At 37.6% G+C, this 17,500-nt stretch overlaps 2 protein-coding genes across 4 annotated transcripts in view; one reads left to right on the top strand and one right to left on the bottom strand.

Annotated features, from left to right (window-relative positions):
• tec (tec protein tyrosine kinase) overlaps nucleotides 1-3,557 on the bottom strand; it is a 16,424-nt gene extending 12,867 nt beyond the window's left edge. For 2 of the 3 annotated variants that reach the window (XM_037759087.1, XM_037759088.1), the window contains exons 1-4: nucleotides 3,393-3,557; nucleotides 1,170-1,374; nucleotides 884-946; nucleotides 333-437 (exon numbers count right to left, since the gene is read on the bottom strand). In XM_037759087.1, the coding sequence (XP_037615015.1) occupies nucleotides 333-437; nucleotides 884-946; nucleotides 1,170-1,307 (306 nt within the window). In that variant the 5' untranslated portion in view covers nucleotides 1,308-1,374; nucleotides 3,393-3,557. The remainder of the gene's footprint in view (nucleotides 1-332; nucleotides 438-883; nucleotides 947-1,169; nucleotides 1,375-3,392) is intronic. The other variant, XM_037759089.1, reaches the window with a different exon arrangement.
• Nucleotides 2,826-17,500, top strand: txk (TXK tyrosine kinase). Its single transcript, XM_037759106.1, has 17 exons — nucleotides 2,826-3,002; nucleotides 6,540-6,715; nucleotides 10,563-10,611; nucleotides 10,803-10,884; nucleotides 10,969-11,100; nucleotides 11,185-11,249; nucleotides 12,150-12,209; nucleotides 12,373-12,427; nucleotides 12,522-12,601; nucleotides 13,131-13,255; nucleotides 13,339-13,413; nucleotides 14,543-14,714; nucleotides 14,806-15,022; nucleotides 15,685-15,749; nucleotides 15,917-16,035; nucleotides 16,986-17,143; nucleotides 17,312-17,500. The coding sequence occupies exons 2-17, from the start codon at nucleotides 6,703-6,705 to the stop codon at nucleotides 17,381-17,383; spliced, it is 1,539 nt and encodes a 512-aa protein (XP_037615034.1). The 5' UTR covers nucleotides 2,826-3,002; nucleotides 6,540-6,702; the 3' UTR covers nucleotides 17,384-17,500.

Below are 17,500 nucleotides of genomic sequence, written 5' to 3'. Positions count from 1 at the left end.
AGAGGACACATGACAATAGTAGTAAGAGTGAAGGGTGTTGTCTTGATTTCGCACACAGTTTATTTGGAGGTCAAACTGAAACTTAGCACTCCTGAGATGTAGGTCAAATTGGAAGCAGGAAATGTGTGTGTAATCTGTAAACTGTAATGGATGTTGTGTAATACGTTTACTGTTACTGTTTTGTATTCCAAATAGCTGGTTTGTTTCCAACATGCGATTGACTGGAGTTTCTTGGCCCGTCTGACATCTTTTTACTTATTATTACAGGTAGAAATAAAGCTGTAATAAACTAGAATTATCCTTTAAAGTAACACGGTGTATTTGTTGTGTACCTGAAAGGGGTATTTGTTCTGGCAGGGGATGATTCCTCCTCCGTTCTTGACGATCTCGGCACATCTGATGCTGCTCAGCTCGATCGATCCTCTCCTGAACTTCTTCTGTTGATGAGAACGGAAGCTTTTTATTTATTTTTTGCTATTTTTGTAAATATAAGAAATCAATTCAAACATTTGTGTGTAAAAATCTTTCGTAAACTAAAAAAAACGACTTGTTTTTTCTGTTTTGAGAGGTGAAATTGCTGTTTTTGTGAATGGAGTCTGGTGGCTTTAAAGACGTCAGAAAGGGTTGTCTGATGGCGAGGTAAAGCGGTGAAAATAATCTAAATGCCTACAATTTCCTCGCCGTCAGACAGCCCTTTCCTACGTTATGTCGTTCTCTTCAAAAGCCACCAGACTCCATTCATAAAAACAGTCATTTTACCTCACAGGACGATTAAAGAAAATCCGAACTAACCCTTTTAGCTATAACCAAACTTAGCACAGATAACTGTGACTAAGCAAGTGAGCAAGTAAACCTTATTGATTAGCTTAATGTGGTAACCTACGTCGGCTGAGTGGGCGTTTCCATTTTTCCAAAACGGAAACGAACGCAGATGGATCTTCTGAATCTGTAATATATTTTTTAATTTGTATGCAGAGTTAAAAAGTTAATTGATATCTTGAATGTATAATCCGAACAAGAACATTTAATAAAGTTTAACTACAACAAGAGTATTTCTTGGCTGGAAGCAGTGACTTCCAGACAGAGACAGGCTAGCTGTTTCCCCCCGTTTCCAGTCTTTATGCTAAGCTAAGCTAACTGAACTGAAACGTAAACGTAATGAAAGTGACCTCTGCTCTCCCGTCGTAGTACGTCAGCCGGCTCTTGGTGAGGACAAACAGCCTCTCCTTGTAGTTAAGCGGCGACGTCCTCTTCTTCTGCTGCGAGCGCTTGATGAGCGTCTCCTCCAATAGCGCCTCGGCACTCATCCTGGCCCCGCCTACGCCCCTCAGCCCATCGGTGGTTGTCGTCAGAACGCGGCGGGCTGGAGTTGAGCTGAAGAGAGACACACTGTTTTAAATGTTTTATTTCATAGACTGTTTATAAAGATTGCCGACATGACAGCTCCCTAAAAAGTGAAGTCAAAACATCTGGATCGCCCCCTGGTGGCTGGCTGCAGTATAGGTCATAAGCCCCGCCTCCTCCATGTTAGTAAAGGGGACGAACTTTTGTACAATGGGAGGAAGTGGAAGACGCATCGTCCATTTTTATATACGGTCTGTTGTTTAGAGACATTTTTAACTCCAGAAACAAACTCCCCTCAGCTCAGTCTTTTAGCATCTTTTAGTTCATTGTTTTGGTTCCCGCTCATGGCTCTTATTGGCATCGTTTACAGCTAAAAATCTCCAAAAACCCACCGTACACTACCTGCCAATCACACAAATACAAAGTAGAAACAAGAGTTTCAGTATTGATACCAAAACAATATTTGTTTTTTATGACATAACTGTAGTTTTTGAGGAACATCAACATGTTTTATTTTTAATTTAAAGGTCCCATATTGTTAAAAGTGATATTTTCATGTCTTTTATATTATAAAGCAGATTTAAGTGCTTTATATAAATACTGTTAAACTATCAAAGTGCTCAATATACGGAGAAATACACACAGCCCGTATTCAGAAATTGTGAGTTTGAAACAAGCCGTTAGGATTTCTGTCTATTTGTGATGTCACAAATATACAATATTTAGACCATTTCACGGTTTTAGACATAAACATTCTAAATGTGTCCCAGTTTATTTCCTGTTGCAGTGTATGTGAATGACATCAGCTGACAGGAAGTAAACATTGACCCAAACTGTTGCCAGGCAACGCAATTCCGTTGCAATGCGCTTAAACGGAGCGTTTCAGACAGAGGGTGAAAACAGGTATATTCCTGCAGACAGTATGAGGAAAATAAAGTGTTTTTTTAACATTACAGCATGTAAACATGTTCTAGTAGAAACACAAAATACAAGTATGAACTTGAAAATGAGCACAATATGGGACCTTTAAAAAAGTAAACAAATTGATCCTCTGTTATGTTGATAGACAACGTAACACTAGAAAACGATTAAATCTAAGTTATGCATGTTTTCTGATGCAGATAAAGATACGTGTATGTTTGTAAACATTGGCAGAGTAAAATACATCTATATTTATTTGGGCAAATTAGTGCTTCAATTATTATTAATTCTGAAGCATTCAAAAACATATGCATGTATAACACAAAGTCTGTGGTGCTGTAGGTGAATATAATAATATTGTAAATGAGAAAACCAAAGTTTTTTCTACAACACAAAGTGCAATTCTGAGGTACTTTACTTGAGTATTTCCATTTACTATTAATGAACACATTAATGCATCAATAATCAAAATACAATAATATGATATACGTTATTCTGCATGATGAGTACTTTTACTTTTGGTACTTTAAGTTTATTTTGATGCTAATACTTTTGTACTTTTACTTAAGTAATATATAGAATGCAGTATTTTTGCACTGTGGTACTTTTACTTCAGTAAAATATCTGAGTACTTCTTCTACTGACTGTTTTTAAATGTGTTCTCTGTGTTTTCCGACAGCCCCTGAACGCAGCAGAAGGAAGCGCATAGTGGACATGGAGCCTTCACCTGCTCTCAGGTGATACTAGTTCATTTCACTGTGATTTACATGATATAAAACATATTTATCTACACAAATATAACCAGAGGATTGTTATAATACATGCATATGTAATTATATAATGTTTTATGATTCTTTAAATGGACTTTATGGTGTTTATTTCTCACTATAAGATACATTACTGCATTAATATTACTTTAATAAGTCATAGTTTGTGTTTTAAATGCTGTTTTATGTGTTAAAAGTAGGTTGTTAACAGTGGAGCTGCAGGACAGTGGCTGTGAAGTGAAACCTGTTGGTTCGTGGTTTTACTCGACCGACAACCACACAGTTAAAGCTGCAGCTCATTAATCTATTAAACACACTTTAATTATATGAATTATTATAATAATAAAGAGTTTGTCTCACCGTCTGTCTTCATGTCCTGCTGGTTAGTTAGTTAGTGTGCGTTTAGTTTCCATTCATGTCGCTGAGAATCAGAGAGCAGAGATCAGAGATCAGAGGAGGGATTCAGGAAATGAGTTAGAGAGAGAGAGAGAGAGAAGGGGGGAGGACACACACACACGCACACAACCAGCCTACACACACACACACACACACACACACACACACAGAGAGAGAGGGGGGGTGGACACACACACACGCACACAACCAGCCTACACACACACACACACACACACACACACACACACACACACACACACAGAGAGAGAGAGAGGGGGGGTGGACACACACACACGCACACAACCAGCCTACACACACACACACACACACACACACACACACACACACACACACACAGAGAGAGAGGGGGGGTGGACACACACACACGCACACAACCAGCCTACACACACACACACACACACACGCACACACACAGAGAGAGAGGGGGGGTGGACACACACACACGCACACAACCAGCCTACACACACACACACACACACACACACACACACACAGAGAGAGAGAGAGGGGGGGTGGACACACACACACGCACACAACCAGCCTACACACACACACACACACACACACACACACACACAGAGAGAGAGAGAGGGGGGGGGTGGACACACACACGCACACAACCAGCCTACACACACACACACACACACACACACAGAGAGAGAGGGGGGGTGGACACACACACACACACACACACACACACACACACACACAGAGGAAGAGGTCAGTGTGTGTTTTGAGATCATTGACTTCAGTCAGAGTGGAAACTATTGAATACCTGCTGCAACAATGTTACAGCCTCAACAGTGAAGACAGTTTTTTGTCTTTTTGAGGACATATATAGAAAGTGAAGACATTTTTGGGAATATGAGGACATTTAAAAAAAGAAAATGCAAAGTTTTTGCAAAAGAGGATGTTTTTTGTAAATTGGGGAGAGTTTGTGAAAGCATAAACATTTTTTTAGGACACTTGCAAAGTTTGAGGTGAGGACATTTTTGGAAAGTGGCGAGAGTTTAAACATCTTTTGGGACACTTGAGGACATTTTATGAAAAGTGAGGACAGTTTTGAAATGTTTTCAGGACACTTGTGAAGTTTGAGGTTAGAACAATTTTTTTGAAAGCGAGGTCAAATTTGTAAAGTTTTGTAAATTGGGGGAAAACAGGACTTTTTTTGAGGACACTTGCAAAGTTTGAGGTTAGGACATTTTTGGAAAGTGACAAGAGTTTAAACATTTTTTAGGACATATGGAAATTGAGGATATTTGTGGAAAAGACTAGACTTTTTTGATCAGTTAAGATATTTTTAGAAAGTAGGTTAAAGTTAGGGAATGCATTACGTAAGGGATAATGTACGGCTAGCGAGTCATTGTTGTGAAAGAATCCCTGACAGTGCGATGCTGCACCCTGCCATCAGCCTGAAGGGGATTATTCCACAACAATGACTCGCTAGCTGAACATTATCCTGCTTATTACACAGCTACTTACTGAAGAAATCAATATTTTGACAGAAAAACGGTCCTCCAGAGTCCGACATCAGAACTGCGCCCATAGCAACGGTCTGTTATACATAACAACGGTCTGTTATACATAGCAACGGTCTGTTATACATAACAACGGTCTGTTATACATAGCAACAGTCTGTTATACATAGCAACGGTCTGTTATACATAGCAAGGGTCTTTTATACATAGCAACGGTCTGTTATACATAGCAACGGTCTGTTATACATAGCAAGGGTCTTTTATACATAGCAAGGGTCTGTTATACATAGCAACAGTCTGTTATACATAGCAAGGGTCTTTTATACATAGCAAGGGTCTGTTATACATAGCAACAGTCTGTTATACATAGCAACGGTCTGTTATACATAGCAATGGTCTGTTATACATAGCAACGGTCTGTTATAGAGAAATTACAGAACGTAGAACGCAATGATTAACCAATCAGAATCGAGTATTCAACACAGCCGTGTAATGATTTATCTTAACGGAGGTCCTCACAAGTATAGAAGTACAAATGTGTGTACTGTGTGTGTTTAAACACTGAAAACCATTTATATGACACCGTTGAGTTTAATCATAAACAGCTGAGCTGTGATGGAACGACGAGCACAGAGCAGGATTATAGTTAAATATTTTACAACACGTGATTTTAAAATGTTTTTAACAACAGAACTGAACTGAACTGAACAGTTTCAATCACACATCAGTTGTTTTAAGATCTTTCTGCAGCTGGTTTCAGTTATTTTCTAAGAAAAATCTGATTACAGAGGAACTTCCTGCGTTCCTGTTGTTATTATTAGAAGCAACAGCAGCAGCAGTTATTATAGTAATAAAAGTCAGATTAGTGGTGTGGCAGGATTGTTTTGATTTATTGCCTCTTGGTGCGTTCACAGACGCTCGGACGTCTGAGTTTCTTATCTGGATTTAAATATCATACAGTAGATTTTGTTTTTTGTGCGTCCCAACGTACTAATCTGTCGTCCTAAAACGTTAAGAGCATCTAAATAATTTGGATTTTGCCAAGCGGAGACACAGGTACGACCCTGTCACACTGTTATCTAGTTGTGATATCTGCTGTGGACATTTCTCACTCATTTACTAACAAATATAGGAGGTCAAATGTGTCCAATACTTTGATTTATGACCAAAATACCTGCAGAAGTAACGTCACTTCCATCAGCCTCAGCTGCACTTTGCAGACTCTGGTTTTAATAACATCACTGTGAATGTTTGCATTATGAGTCTTTCAGTGCACGTTGGGTGTGTGTGGGTTCTTCCTGGAGTTATTCAGAGAGACGGATGCTTTGTGGTTTCACTCACGTCATTCTTTCACTTCCTCTCTATCTCTTTGTCTTCATCTCTCTCTCCATCTCTCTGACTCTAAACACTGTAAAGAGATTTGTTTTTTTAAATCAAACTTCATCGGTGAGGCTGAAGCAGATAAACACAGACATGAAATAACATCTCTTTTTGTCTTTTTGTCTTCTCTCTTTTGTCCTCTCTTCTTCACCTCTACTTCCTACACCCACCTCTTTGTCTCTCTCTCTTTCTCGTCACCTCTCTCTCTCTCTCTCTTGACTCTGTCGCTCAGCTATTGCAGCGGTTCCCACCTGTGTGGCATCACATCGGCACCGTCGATGCAACCGATCGCAGAGAAATCAACGCTGACTTTAAAAAACCGAAGGCGAGATAGACGAAGAAGAGGAGGGAGAAGAACGAGCTGAAGAAGACGAAGAAGAGGACGAGACGGAGTCATGATTCACTCAAGTGAGCACCTTTACCTACAGTATATCTACAGATTAAACTATCTCACGACTTTAACGAACCTTTTTGTAGACAAGTTTGTGTAGAAACGTCTTCCTTTTGAAACAGCTGCAGGATACAACAAAAACAAAAACTATCTGTTGAGTATGAATGAAACGTTTGAGAAGAATCGTGGTATTTCAGCTCTGTCAGGGTGTGAAAAGTTGGACTAAACTACTGCCAGACTACGGAGAAAATGTGTGTAAAGCATGCACAGTGAATTTGTGATAAATTAAGCAGAGAAAAATGAACCCTAGTCTGCTGAAATGTCAGTTTATGTTCAGTTTATGTGAAGTAAACAGTAGTCGTGGCAGCGTGAAAGATCCAGATTCAGATCCCCGAAACCTCGACGTTATAAACATCTTTCACTAAACTGTACACAAAGCTGAACCAAGCAACCAAAACTGGAGCTAAAATGTCCTTCAGAGCGTTTAAAACCTTTAAGATCAGGTGAAAATAAGAGATCCAATTATACGATTTTGTTTGAGTCGTTGTTTCAGAAACAGCGACAGACTTTGTCGTGCTTCTATCTACACTTTTGATATCATTTGAATGTTGTGCGTCTGATGTCAGAGAACTGGAACAATGGAGACTGAAAGCTCCACCTGTCTGCAAAGTAGCACCTCTGATCTGATCTGCTGAGTTTGTAGAAACGTTTAGCGGCTAAAGTGAAGTTTCAGTTCTGTTTTTTCTAGCTGGCACGAATGGGCCGGTTACCCAGACAGAGATTAGGTCTAATGTGGCTTTTGAAAGTCAAATAAAGGTAGTTCATGTCTCCCATGTGTTCATCAGTAAAATGGAGGCATCTGTTTCTCTTAAAAATACATCTCTGAAAGTCTTTGGACAAGATTAACAGAGATTAAAGCCACACTAGCGGCTCTGTGAAGCTGTAATTAGTTGTTCCAAAACCCCAATAGTCAGAATAATCTCCCATTTGTCTGACAGCCGGTTATCCTGAAAACAAACAAAAATACAAACTCTCCCTGCAACAAACAGAAGCACATGGCTAATTACTATGCAGAATGACATCATCCTTCCTGATTTTTTCTCCTACTATGGCAAAGTCATGACCTGCCCTACTCTGCCTCTGATTGACTAGTACTCGTTGCCTTCATTGGTTGGTTGGGTTAGGAATGAGGAGTGAGATTGGTTTACCTGCCAGATGGTTTGTTACACAGAACCATTGGAGAAGCCGTCACTTTAAAAAAAATACATGACATGTGATTGGATGAACCATCTGTCAATCAAACTCTTACTGAAGCCAGTCGGGAGAAGAGTGAAAGCTTCTTTTCCGTGGAGAAAAGCCTTCCGTGCCGTTATTTGCTTCTTCTTTCAATGAAGAAATACTCTCCAGTTCTGATGGAACTGATGCTATTGTAGCTACGCCAACCTCTTCAGGAACCGCCGTTATTGTTTAGAACGAACAGTCGCCGAATCAGGATGCTGATTGGTCCGTGATCTGGCACGCCGGACACAAACGCATTACTTGAAGCCTGACGAGATGGATTTTCATGTGATATGTGATCCCTCATTTCTCGTGTGACCTCTTGACATTGCGAGAATCCAGCGGCCGTGCAAGTTAAGGATTGGTTTGGGTTAGGGTAAGAATATCAGGGTAAGCCAATCAGAGGCAGAGTAAGGTGGATCTTTCCTTCGTCGTAGTAGAAAAAAAGGTGAGATGACATCATTCTGCAAAATAATTAGCCATGTGCTTCTGTTCGTTGCAGGGAGAGTGTGTATTTTTTGGAGTAATAGGCCGTCAGAACAATCGCATGGCACCGTACTTTGGCACAGCGGGTCTTTGAGCTGATATGCAATGTGTTTAGATTCAGTGACTTACACTTCTCTGGGATATCATTATATTTTTTGTCCATTGCTAATAAACTTCCATAAATGTGCTTAGAAAACAGAGAAAAAAGGAACTCCTTAAAACTGCAGAACTTGCCTGAGAATCATCACGTTTTGAGTTTTCTTCAGTATCAAAGTAATCCAGTGATGGTTGTCTGTACATGCATAGATATACTGTAACCAGGAGCTGCTAACAGCTGATTCAGTTAATGGTTAATTTGCCAAAACGCAAAGAAACACGACCTTATTAATCTGACCTCAGCTCAGAACTTTGAATTGCTCGACTAGGCGTGTATAAGGTTTAGAAACATGGTATTTAAATCACAGTGGTGGAAGAAGTACTCAGATCCTTTACTTGAGTACTAGTTTCTAGTACCTCAAAGTCCTTCCTACTTAGGTAAAAGTACACAAGTATTATCAGATAAATGTACTTGAAGTATCAAAACTAATGTGAGCAGCATTTTTTATGATTTTTTATTGTATCTGGTTGAGGTGTTAGACTGTTTAACTTGCAAAAACCTCAATAATATAGAGACATTTCTGACTGTAACGGAGTCCTTAAAACCTTATTTTGCTGCACAATAACAATATTTCACGTTCCACAATTGAGTGTCTCGAAACAAAACAGAATAAGAATAAGTAACATGTTTGATTTGCATTGAAAAACAGGTTGAAATATTCATAAAACACTGTAGTTTTTCCACGAGAAAATACGATTTTAAGGACTCAATTCTAGTCTAAAATAACCTTATAATAACAATGCATTATATACTGTATGTTTTGTATTAAAAGTAATCTGCAAAATCTGGAAAGTAACTACAGCTGTCAGAGTAGAATGTACAAAGTCACATAAAAAGTACCTCAAAATTGTACTTTAACTGCAGTACTTGAGTAAATATACTTCCCACCACTGGAAATAAATCACATCACCATGAAAGTTTTGTTGATTTTTGGGTGATTCTCTTGTAAAAATGTTATGAAAAGCTGCATAAGTTTATCTTTAATTTATCCAAAATGTAAAGTTTTCAAGGAAAGAGGAACTTGTGTGTTGAGCCAATAGAAATCTCAGAGAGCGTGTTGATGGGACGTCGGTTCACCACAAACCACCAGAAGAGTTCATCGCTCCTTATGGCGTCGACTCGTGACGTTGGGACGCTGACAGACTAATCTCTGAGGGCTTTTATTTTGGCAGTAAATCACATGACGGCCATCGGTTTGTCTTCAACTCACACATGAAGAGAAACAGGAAGACATGCTGCCGTCTCGCTCTCTGCTCACTCACACTAAGAAATGACCCACACACACTCGCCCACAGAAACACACACTGACAGAGAGAAAGAGTGTATTAGTTCTGTAGAAAAGGAAACTGTACTTCCTGACAAAGACCTCCTACTCAAAACCACAACGAGAGAGTTCAACTAAAACAAAACTGAGAAACACCGTGAGGACACTATTTACATCTTGTTATCCAGCAATCAAAGTTTGGTTGTGTGCCATTCTTCTTAATGGAGGAAGAGGCTGTAAAGAAGTATTAATAAAATGCCTGTTTTATTTATTAGTTATGATGCTTTCCAGGTCCGAAAAGTGAAGCCAATGATGAAGTGCCTTAAACCTGCATTCTCTCTACCAGCTCTACTCAACTCCTCTGGTTGCATAAAGAAGTCTGATTGTATAGAAGCCTATGAGAAAATGAGCCTACTTCTCACTTGATTTATTACCTCAGTAAACATTGTAAACATGAGTTTATGGTCTCAATCACTAGTTTCAAGTCTTCTTCAATACAGCATGATGTTCATTTAGTAAATTAAGGTCCCATTTAGAGTCAGATAGACCATAAAGCAGGGGATGCTTTAGGGCGGGGCTACCTTGTGATTGACAGGTCGCTATCACGGCGTTGTCCGTGTCTTCGATTTATAACTTTAACCCTTCATAACCCCGGGGTTATGTCTGTTTCCTCCTCCAGATCACTCCATCTACTCGATCTTCTGCTGCTGTTGTGCCTTACAGACCAGGTACCAACATCAATCTTATCTTGTTTATAACTTTATTGATTAGCTTACTGTGGTAGCCTTTGTCAACGGCTGAGTGGGTGACTACAACTTGAGACAAAGCTGAGCATCTTGTGTGTCAGTTTTGTTCTCGTTACCAAAACATTTGGCGAGGTTTTCCAGACCACAGAGACGTAAACATAATATTGTTTCAGGGAGATCAGCACCCGCATGGAGCTGGAGGGAAGCACCTCCCTGTGTTTCCAGAGCAGACGACAACCAGGGCACGCCTGCCGGGTAAGAGAGAGAGAGTGTGTGTGTGTGTGTGTGTGTGTGTTGTTATTTTTTATGTGTTAATGTTCTCCTCTCCGTGTCTCTCAGGTCGACAGGTCGAGGAGGAAGCTCCCCCTCCCGCCTCCAGATGATGAGGACGGTGAAGGTCAAGGGTTGCTCAGTGTCGTCGCCATGTATGACTTCACCGCCAAGGAGGACACTGACCTCACACTCAAACAGGTACTCACACACACACACACTCAAACACACTCACATATAAAGTAGGCAGTAGATGTGTGATGATGAAGTGTGTTGCGTCCACAGGGAGAAGAGTACGTCATCCTCCACAAACAGGACCAGCTGTGGTGGAGAGCGCAGGACAAACACGGGTACGTCTGATTAAAGACTGGTTCACACAAAACAACACAAATATACAGGAAGAGTTTCACATCTATGGGTAATACTATCATTGAATCATAATCCGTGTTTCCATTCACATATTTTTATGCACATTTTGAAGTATCGCATTACAAAAGCCACATGGACACGGCAAAATTCGATAAAACTTCCTTTTCGATAAAAGTTTTAAAGATCCCATATTGTGCTCATTTTCAGGTTCATACTTGTATTTTGTGTTTCTACTAGAACATGTTTACATGCTGTAATGTTAAAAAAAACTTTTTTTCCCCTCATACTGTCTGTCTGAATATATCTGTATTTACCCTCTGTCTGAAACGCTCCGTTTTAGTGCATTGCAACGGAATTGCGTTGCTAGGCAACAGTTTGGGTCCATGTTTACTTCCTGTCAGCTGATGTTATTCACATACACTGCAACAGGAAATAAACTGGGACACTTTTAGAATGTTTACGTTTAAAACCGTGTAATGGTCTTACTATTGTATGTCTGTGACATCACAAATGGACAGAAATCCTAACGGCTTGTTTCAAACGCACAATTTCTGAATACGAGCTTTGTGTATTTCTCCGTATATTGAGCATTTTGATAGTTTAACAGTATTTATATAGCACTTAAACCTGCTTTATAATATAAAAGACATGAAAATCTCACTTTTTATAATATGGGACCTTTAACGTTTGAGGTGGTTTCTGACAATCAACCGTTGGATTGTCAGAAACCAGCCGTTCTGATAAAGCATGCTGACAGCTTTGTTTGTCTTGTTAACACATTAGCATGGTAACATCAACATGTATAGTAGAGGGTGACAAAGTTTACGTAGAATAAGTTGAGCCTTCTGCAGACTGTTCATGTTTCTACTTGTTTCTATCAGGAATAAAGGCTTCATCCCCAGCAACTACGTCACAGAGAAAAACAGAATCGAGGCGAACTCGTGAGTCTTATAATATAATTAATTCATATTTTTAAGTTAAATTATTCATTCTTTTTAACCATAAATTATTATTTTTTTTTTTATCAAACTGCAGCAACAGTGACATTATAAAAACTATTATTAAAAGAAAAAAATGAATTGTGTTTTCTTCTCCTTCCTGCAGGTGGTACTGCAAGAACATCACCAGGACAGAAGCTGAGCAGCTGCTGCGACAAGAGGTAACTAAACCTGTCGATGTACCTGCTTTAATATCTGTCTGTTTATCTGTACATATACGGCGTTAAAGTGGAAGTACGTCTGGTTGTTTTCCAGGACAAAGAGGGCGGTTTCGTGGTGCGGGAGTCCAGTCACACGGGAGTCTACACCGTCTCTGTCTATACCAAAATGTTAAGGTGATTCACAGCATGTAAACTGAAATCATTTATTAATTAAGCTGAGAAGACACAGCAGACATTTATGGAGTCATAGGAGTGCAATAAAAAGCAATAAATAAAAGAAAAAGAAAATAAATGTGGAAATATAAAGAGAAATTAATAAAAGAATAAATAAGTAAATAAAAAGCATTTTCATTTATTTTCACATTTATTTGTTAATTTATTTCTCTATATATTTAGATATTAAAATATACATTTATTTTTTTCTGTATATCTTGTTTTTAATATTATTTATTTTTTCCATATAATGTTATTTATTTATATCCTTTTATTTTTCCTTATTCTTTTGCCAAAAGTAATAGGGATTAAATTACTTGTTTTGTAATTACATATTTCTTCTTTTATTTATTTATCTTTATATTTCCACATGTATTTTCTTATTCTTTTACAGATGTATTCTTTTTTATGGCATTCCTGTGACTCTATATAAATTCACATAAACAGTAAATCTTTACCTGTAAACATCTCTGTTTGTTTTTGTTTGCAGTGTTAACGGGATCATTCGGCATTACCAGATCAAAATAAGTGACACCGGACAGTTCTACCTGGCTGAAAAATACACCTTTAACTCCATACCGGATGTCATACACTACCACGAACACAACGCAGCAGGTTCATACACTCACACTCTTTAAGACAACAGTACTACATAAAGTATAATGCTTCACTTAACATGGTTTGGTACGTCTGTGTAGGTCTGGTGACCAGGCTGCGGTATGCAGTGGGTCCGATGGGAAGGTGTGTGCCCGCCACGTCAGGATTCAGCTCAGGTACATAAATAAATAAATACACACGAACACACATTTACATTGAGTTACCCCATTTAGCATTCATATGCATGCATATGTATGTATTTAATAAAAACCTCTTGAACGATGAACACTGAGAAAAAACTCACTAATTTATGAGAAAAAAACTTGAATATTTTCTGAGATTAAAGTCACAAATTTACGAGAATGTTTTTTAAAAAATAACGAGAAAAAAACTCACAAATTTACGAGAAAAAGTAAAAAACATTACAAGAAATAAATTCACTAATTTACAAGGAAAAAACTTGAATATTCTTTGGGATTATAGTTACAAATTTACAAGAAAAAAAGTTTAAAAAAAAAAGAAAAAGAAATTACAAGAAACAAACTCACTAATTTACAAGGAAAAAAACAAATAAATTAATGACAAAAAAAACTAACAAATTTACTAGAAAAAAACTTAAATATTCTCTGAGATTATAGTCACAAATTTATGAGAAAATTCTTTTAAAAAAATAACGATAACAAAACTGACAAATTTACAAGAAAAAAGTTTTAAAAAATGACAAGAAAAAAACTAATAAATTTACGAGAAAAAAAACTAACAAAATTACCAAAAAAAGTCACTAATTTACAAGGAAAAAACTTAAATATTCTCTGAGATTATAGTCACAAATGTATGAGAAAGATATTTTTAAAAAATATTGAGAAAAAAACTGACAAATTTACAAGGGAAAAACGAATAAATTTACGAGAAAAAAAACACAAAAAAGATTACCAAATAAAACTCACTAATTTACAAAGGAAAAAACTTAAATATTCTCTGAGTTTAAAAATTCTCTGAGTTTTAAAAAATAACGTGAAAAAAGTAAAAGAAATTACAAGAAAAAAACTCACTAATTTACAAGGGAAAACTCACACATTTATGAGAAAAAATAAATCGGGAAAATAGTGTAGTAATTTTGGTTAAGTACATTTTGAGTCTATACATAATGCTGTCAGGAGGTGTTCCACACTTAGAAACTAAAAGTATGGGATTGATGAAGATCTAACTTTCTCATTCTTCTGTTTCTACCACATCTCTTCCTCTTTTCTGTATTTTCTTCTTCTTCTTCTTCTTCTTCTTCCTCTTCTCGTTCCCTCCCTCCAGAGAAGTGGGAGATCAACCCCAGCGAGTTGACCTTCATGAAGGAGCTGGGCAGCGGCCAGTTCGGCCTAGTGAGGCTCGGCAAGTGGAGGTCTCAGCACCGAGTCGCCATCAAGGCCATCAGAGAGGGAGCCATGTACGAGGAGGACTTCATCGAGGAGGCTAAAGTGATGATGTAAGGAGGGAGAAGGAGGAGGGTAGAGGGTCAGGACTGATGGAGCAGAGAGGAACTGAAACTGTGTGTGTGTTTCTGTTGTCTCTCCCAGGAGGCTTTGCCACCCTAAACTGGTGCAGCTGTACGGCGTCTGCCTGCAGCAGCGCCCCCTGCTGATCGTGGCCGAGTTCATGGAGAACGGCTGCCTGCTGAACTTCCTACGTCAGAGGTCTCGCTCTCTGACAGACGCGTGGCTTCTGTCCATGTGCCAGGACGTCTGCGAGGGGATGGAGTACCTGGAGGCTCAGAGTTTCCTCCACAGAGACCTGGTGGGTCTATAGTCACAGATTTACAAGAAAAAAATGAATTACAAGGAAAGAACTCACTAATTTATGAGAAAAAACATACTAATTTACAAGGAAAAAATTACTATTTACAAGGAAAAAAATCACAAATTGACAAAGAAAAAAACTCACTAATTTACAAGAAAAAAACGAAATAATTTACGAGAAAAAAGGTGAAAATTCTGAGATTATAATCACAAATTTACGAGAAAAAAAAATATGAGAAAAAACAGACAAATTTACAAGAACAAACTAACAAATTTACAAAAAGAAAATAAAACAATTACAAGAAAAAACTCACTTATTTACGAGGAAAAACTTAAATATTCTCTGCGATTATAGTCACAAATGTACGAGAATAAAACTCACAAATTTACGAGAAAAAAAATTACACCCAGAGACCTGGTGGTTTGTTTTACAATTTAATGATGAAACAAGTCACAAATGGGCAGCGGTGGAAGAAGTATTCAGATACTTTACTGCAGTAAAAGTACTTAAATCCACACAGTGAAAATACTCCACTACAAGTTAAAGTCAGACAAAAATAGTGGAGTAAAAAGTACAATATTTACCAATAAAAAAGTGAATATTGAAAGATGAATTTGTTTGCGGTATTTGAGGTTTCTGGTTATTTTTCTCTCGTCCAGGCGGCCAGGAACTGTCTGGTCAACGAGCACAACGTGGTGAAGGTCTGCGACTTTGGGATGACCAGGTACGGCTGCCATTTAATTTTCAAATTTTAAAGGAGCAGTGTGTAACATCTGGGGGGGATCTATTAGCAGAAATGGGATATAATATTCATAAGTATGTTTTGTTTTAACCAGTGTGTTGTGTTTCGGGTGTGCTGTGGCTGTTTTGACTCTGTGTTCATGGTTGCAGGTACGTTCTGGACAACCAGTACACCAGTTCTAGTGGTGCCAAGTTCCCAGTGAAGTGGTCTCCTCCAGAAGTTCTCCACTTCAGTAAATACAGCAGCAAGTCTGACGTCTGGTCCTTCGGTGAGGAACCACAGACCCACTCGCTCTTATTAGTACTAATTAGAAGTACAAAACCTTGTAGAGGAGAGTCAGTCATCTGTTTTGTACAATAAATTAAGAATAACAATTTTCATATTGGTGAGAAAACATCTGGATATGTACTTTTGCTCCAAATAAAGGCAGATATTTTTTTTTCCAGTTAAAATAAAAAATATATGTATATAATCCAGAAGCAGTAGTACTAACAATAGTAGTGTATGGAGTCATAGGAGTGCCATGAAAAAAAAAATCTGTAAAAGAATGAGAAAATAAATGTGGAAATATAATTGATAATAAATAAAAGAATAAATAAGTAAATTAAAATGTGGAAATATGAAAATAAATAAATAAATAAAAGTAAATAAAAACGTGTAAATATAAAGAAAAATAAATAAAAGAATAAGTGAATAAAAAATGGGGAAGTATAAAAAGAAAGAAAGAAAGAAAATAATAAATAAGTAAATAAAACATGAAAATATCAAAATAAATAAATAAAGTAAAGCTAAAAATGTGGAAATATAAAAATATAAAAATAAAAGAAAGAAATGTGGAAATTTAAAGACAAATAACAAAATATAAAATAATTATTATTTCACAATTGTCATTATTATTTTATTTATTTTCATGTTTATTTGTTCAGTTATTTCTGCATATATTTATATATTATAAATATTAATTATTTTTTGCATATAAATTGCTCCATTTTTTCCTGTACATCTTTTTAAATTTTATTTTCATCCCTTTATTTTTCCTTATAGTGTTTTTTTAATAAACTGACTTATTTATTCTTTTATTAATTTCTCTTAATATTTCCACATTTATTTTTTTAATTTTTTAACAGATGTATTCTTTTTTACGTTACTCCTCTGACTCTATAGCAGTAGTGGCGGTATTACAGTATTAGGTTAATGTATCTGTGTGTGTGTTTGCAGGTGTGGTGATGTGGGAGATCTTCTCGGAGGGTCGGACTCCGTTTGAAAACAGCTCCAACTTGGAGGTGGTTAATGACATCACCAGAGGAATTCGGCTGTACCGACCTCACCGAGTCTCGCAGCCGCTCTACGCCATCATGTACCGCTGCTGGCACGAGGTACTCCACTTTGACGATACTTTCTCATCACTTTCAGCCACATCTAAAGATATTTGTTTTAGTTTTGATGATCACACCTGTTGTTAACCACCGAATCACTTCTTCTTCTTCCTCCTCTTCACCTCAAACCCTTCTTCTTCTTCTTCGGTGGTGGTGATGGCGGTGTAGAAGCCTCAGGGTCGGCCATCTTTCACAGAGCTTCTGGAGGAAATCAGAAAACTGGCAGAAAATCCGGATTAACTCACACATACACACGTATTATATCTCTGATTATCAAACTGTTTTTTATCATGAATGTACACAGACTGTATTTTGTTATTGTAAATAACTATTTTTTCATTAAAACCGTTTCACAGA

The sequence above is a fragment of the Sebastes umbrosus genome, chromosome 22, assembly GCF_015220745.1.
Source record: "Sebastes umbrosus isolate fSebUmb1 chromosome 22, fSebUmb1.pri, whole genome shotgun sequence".
Lineage (NCBI taxonomy): Eukaryota > Metazoa > Chordata > Actinopteri > Perciformes > Sebastidae > Sebastes > Sebastes umbrosus.
This window is presented reverse-complemented; position numbering and strand designations above follow the sequence as displayed.

Coding starts and splice junctions, on each gene's coding strand:
- txk (XM_037759106.1), top strand. Junction 10,612..10,802: donor TGTTGTGCCTTACAGACCAG/GTACCAACATCA, acceptor ATATTGTTTCAG/GGAGATCAGCACCCGCATGG. Junction 12,210..12,372: donor AACAGAATCGAGGCGAACTC/GTGAGTCTTATA, acceptor TCCTTCCTGCAG/GTGGTACTGCAAGAACATCA.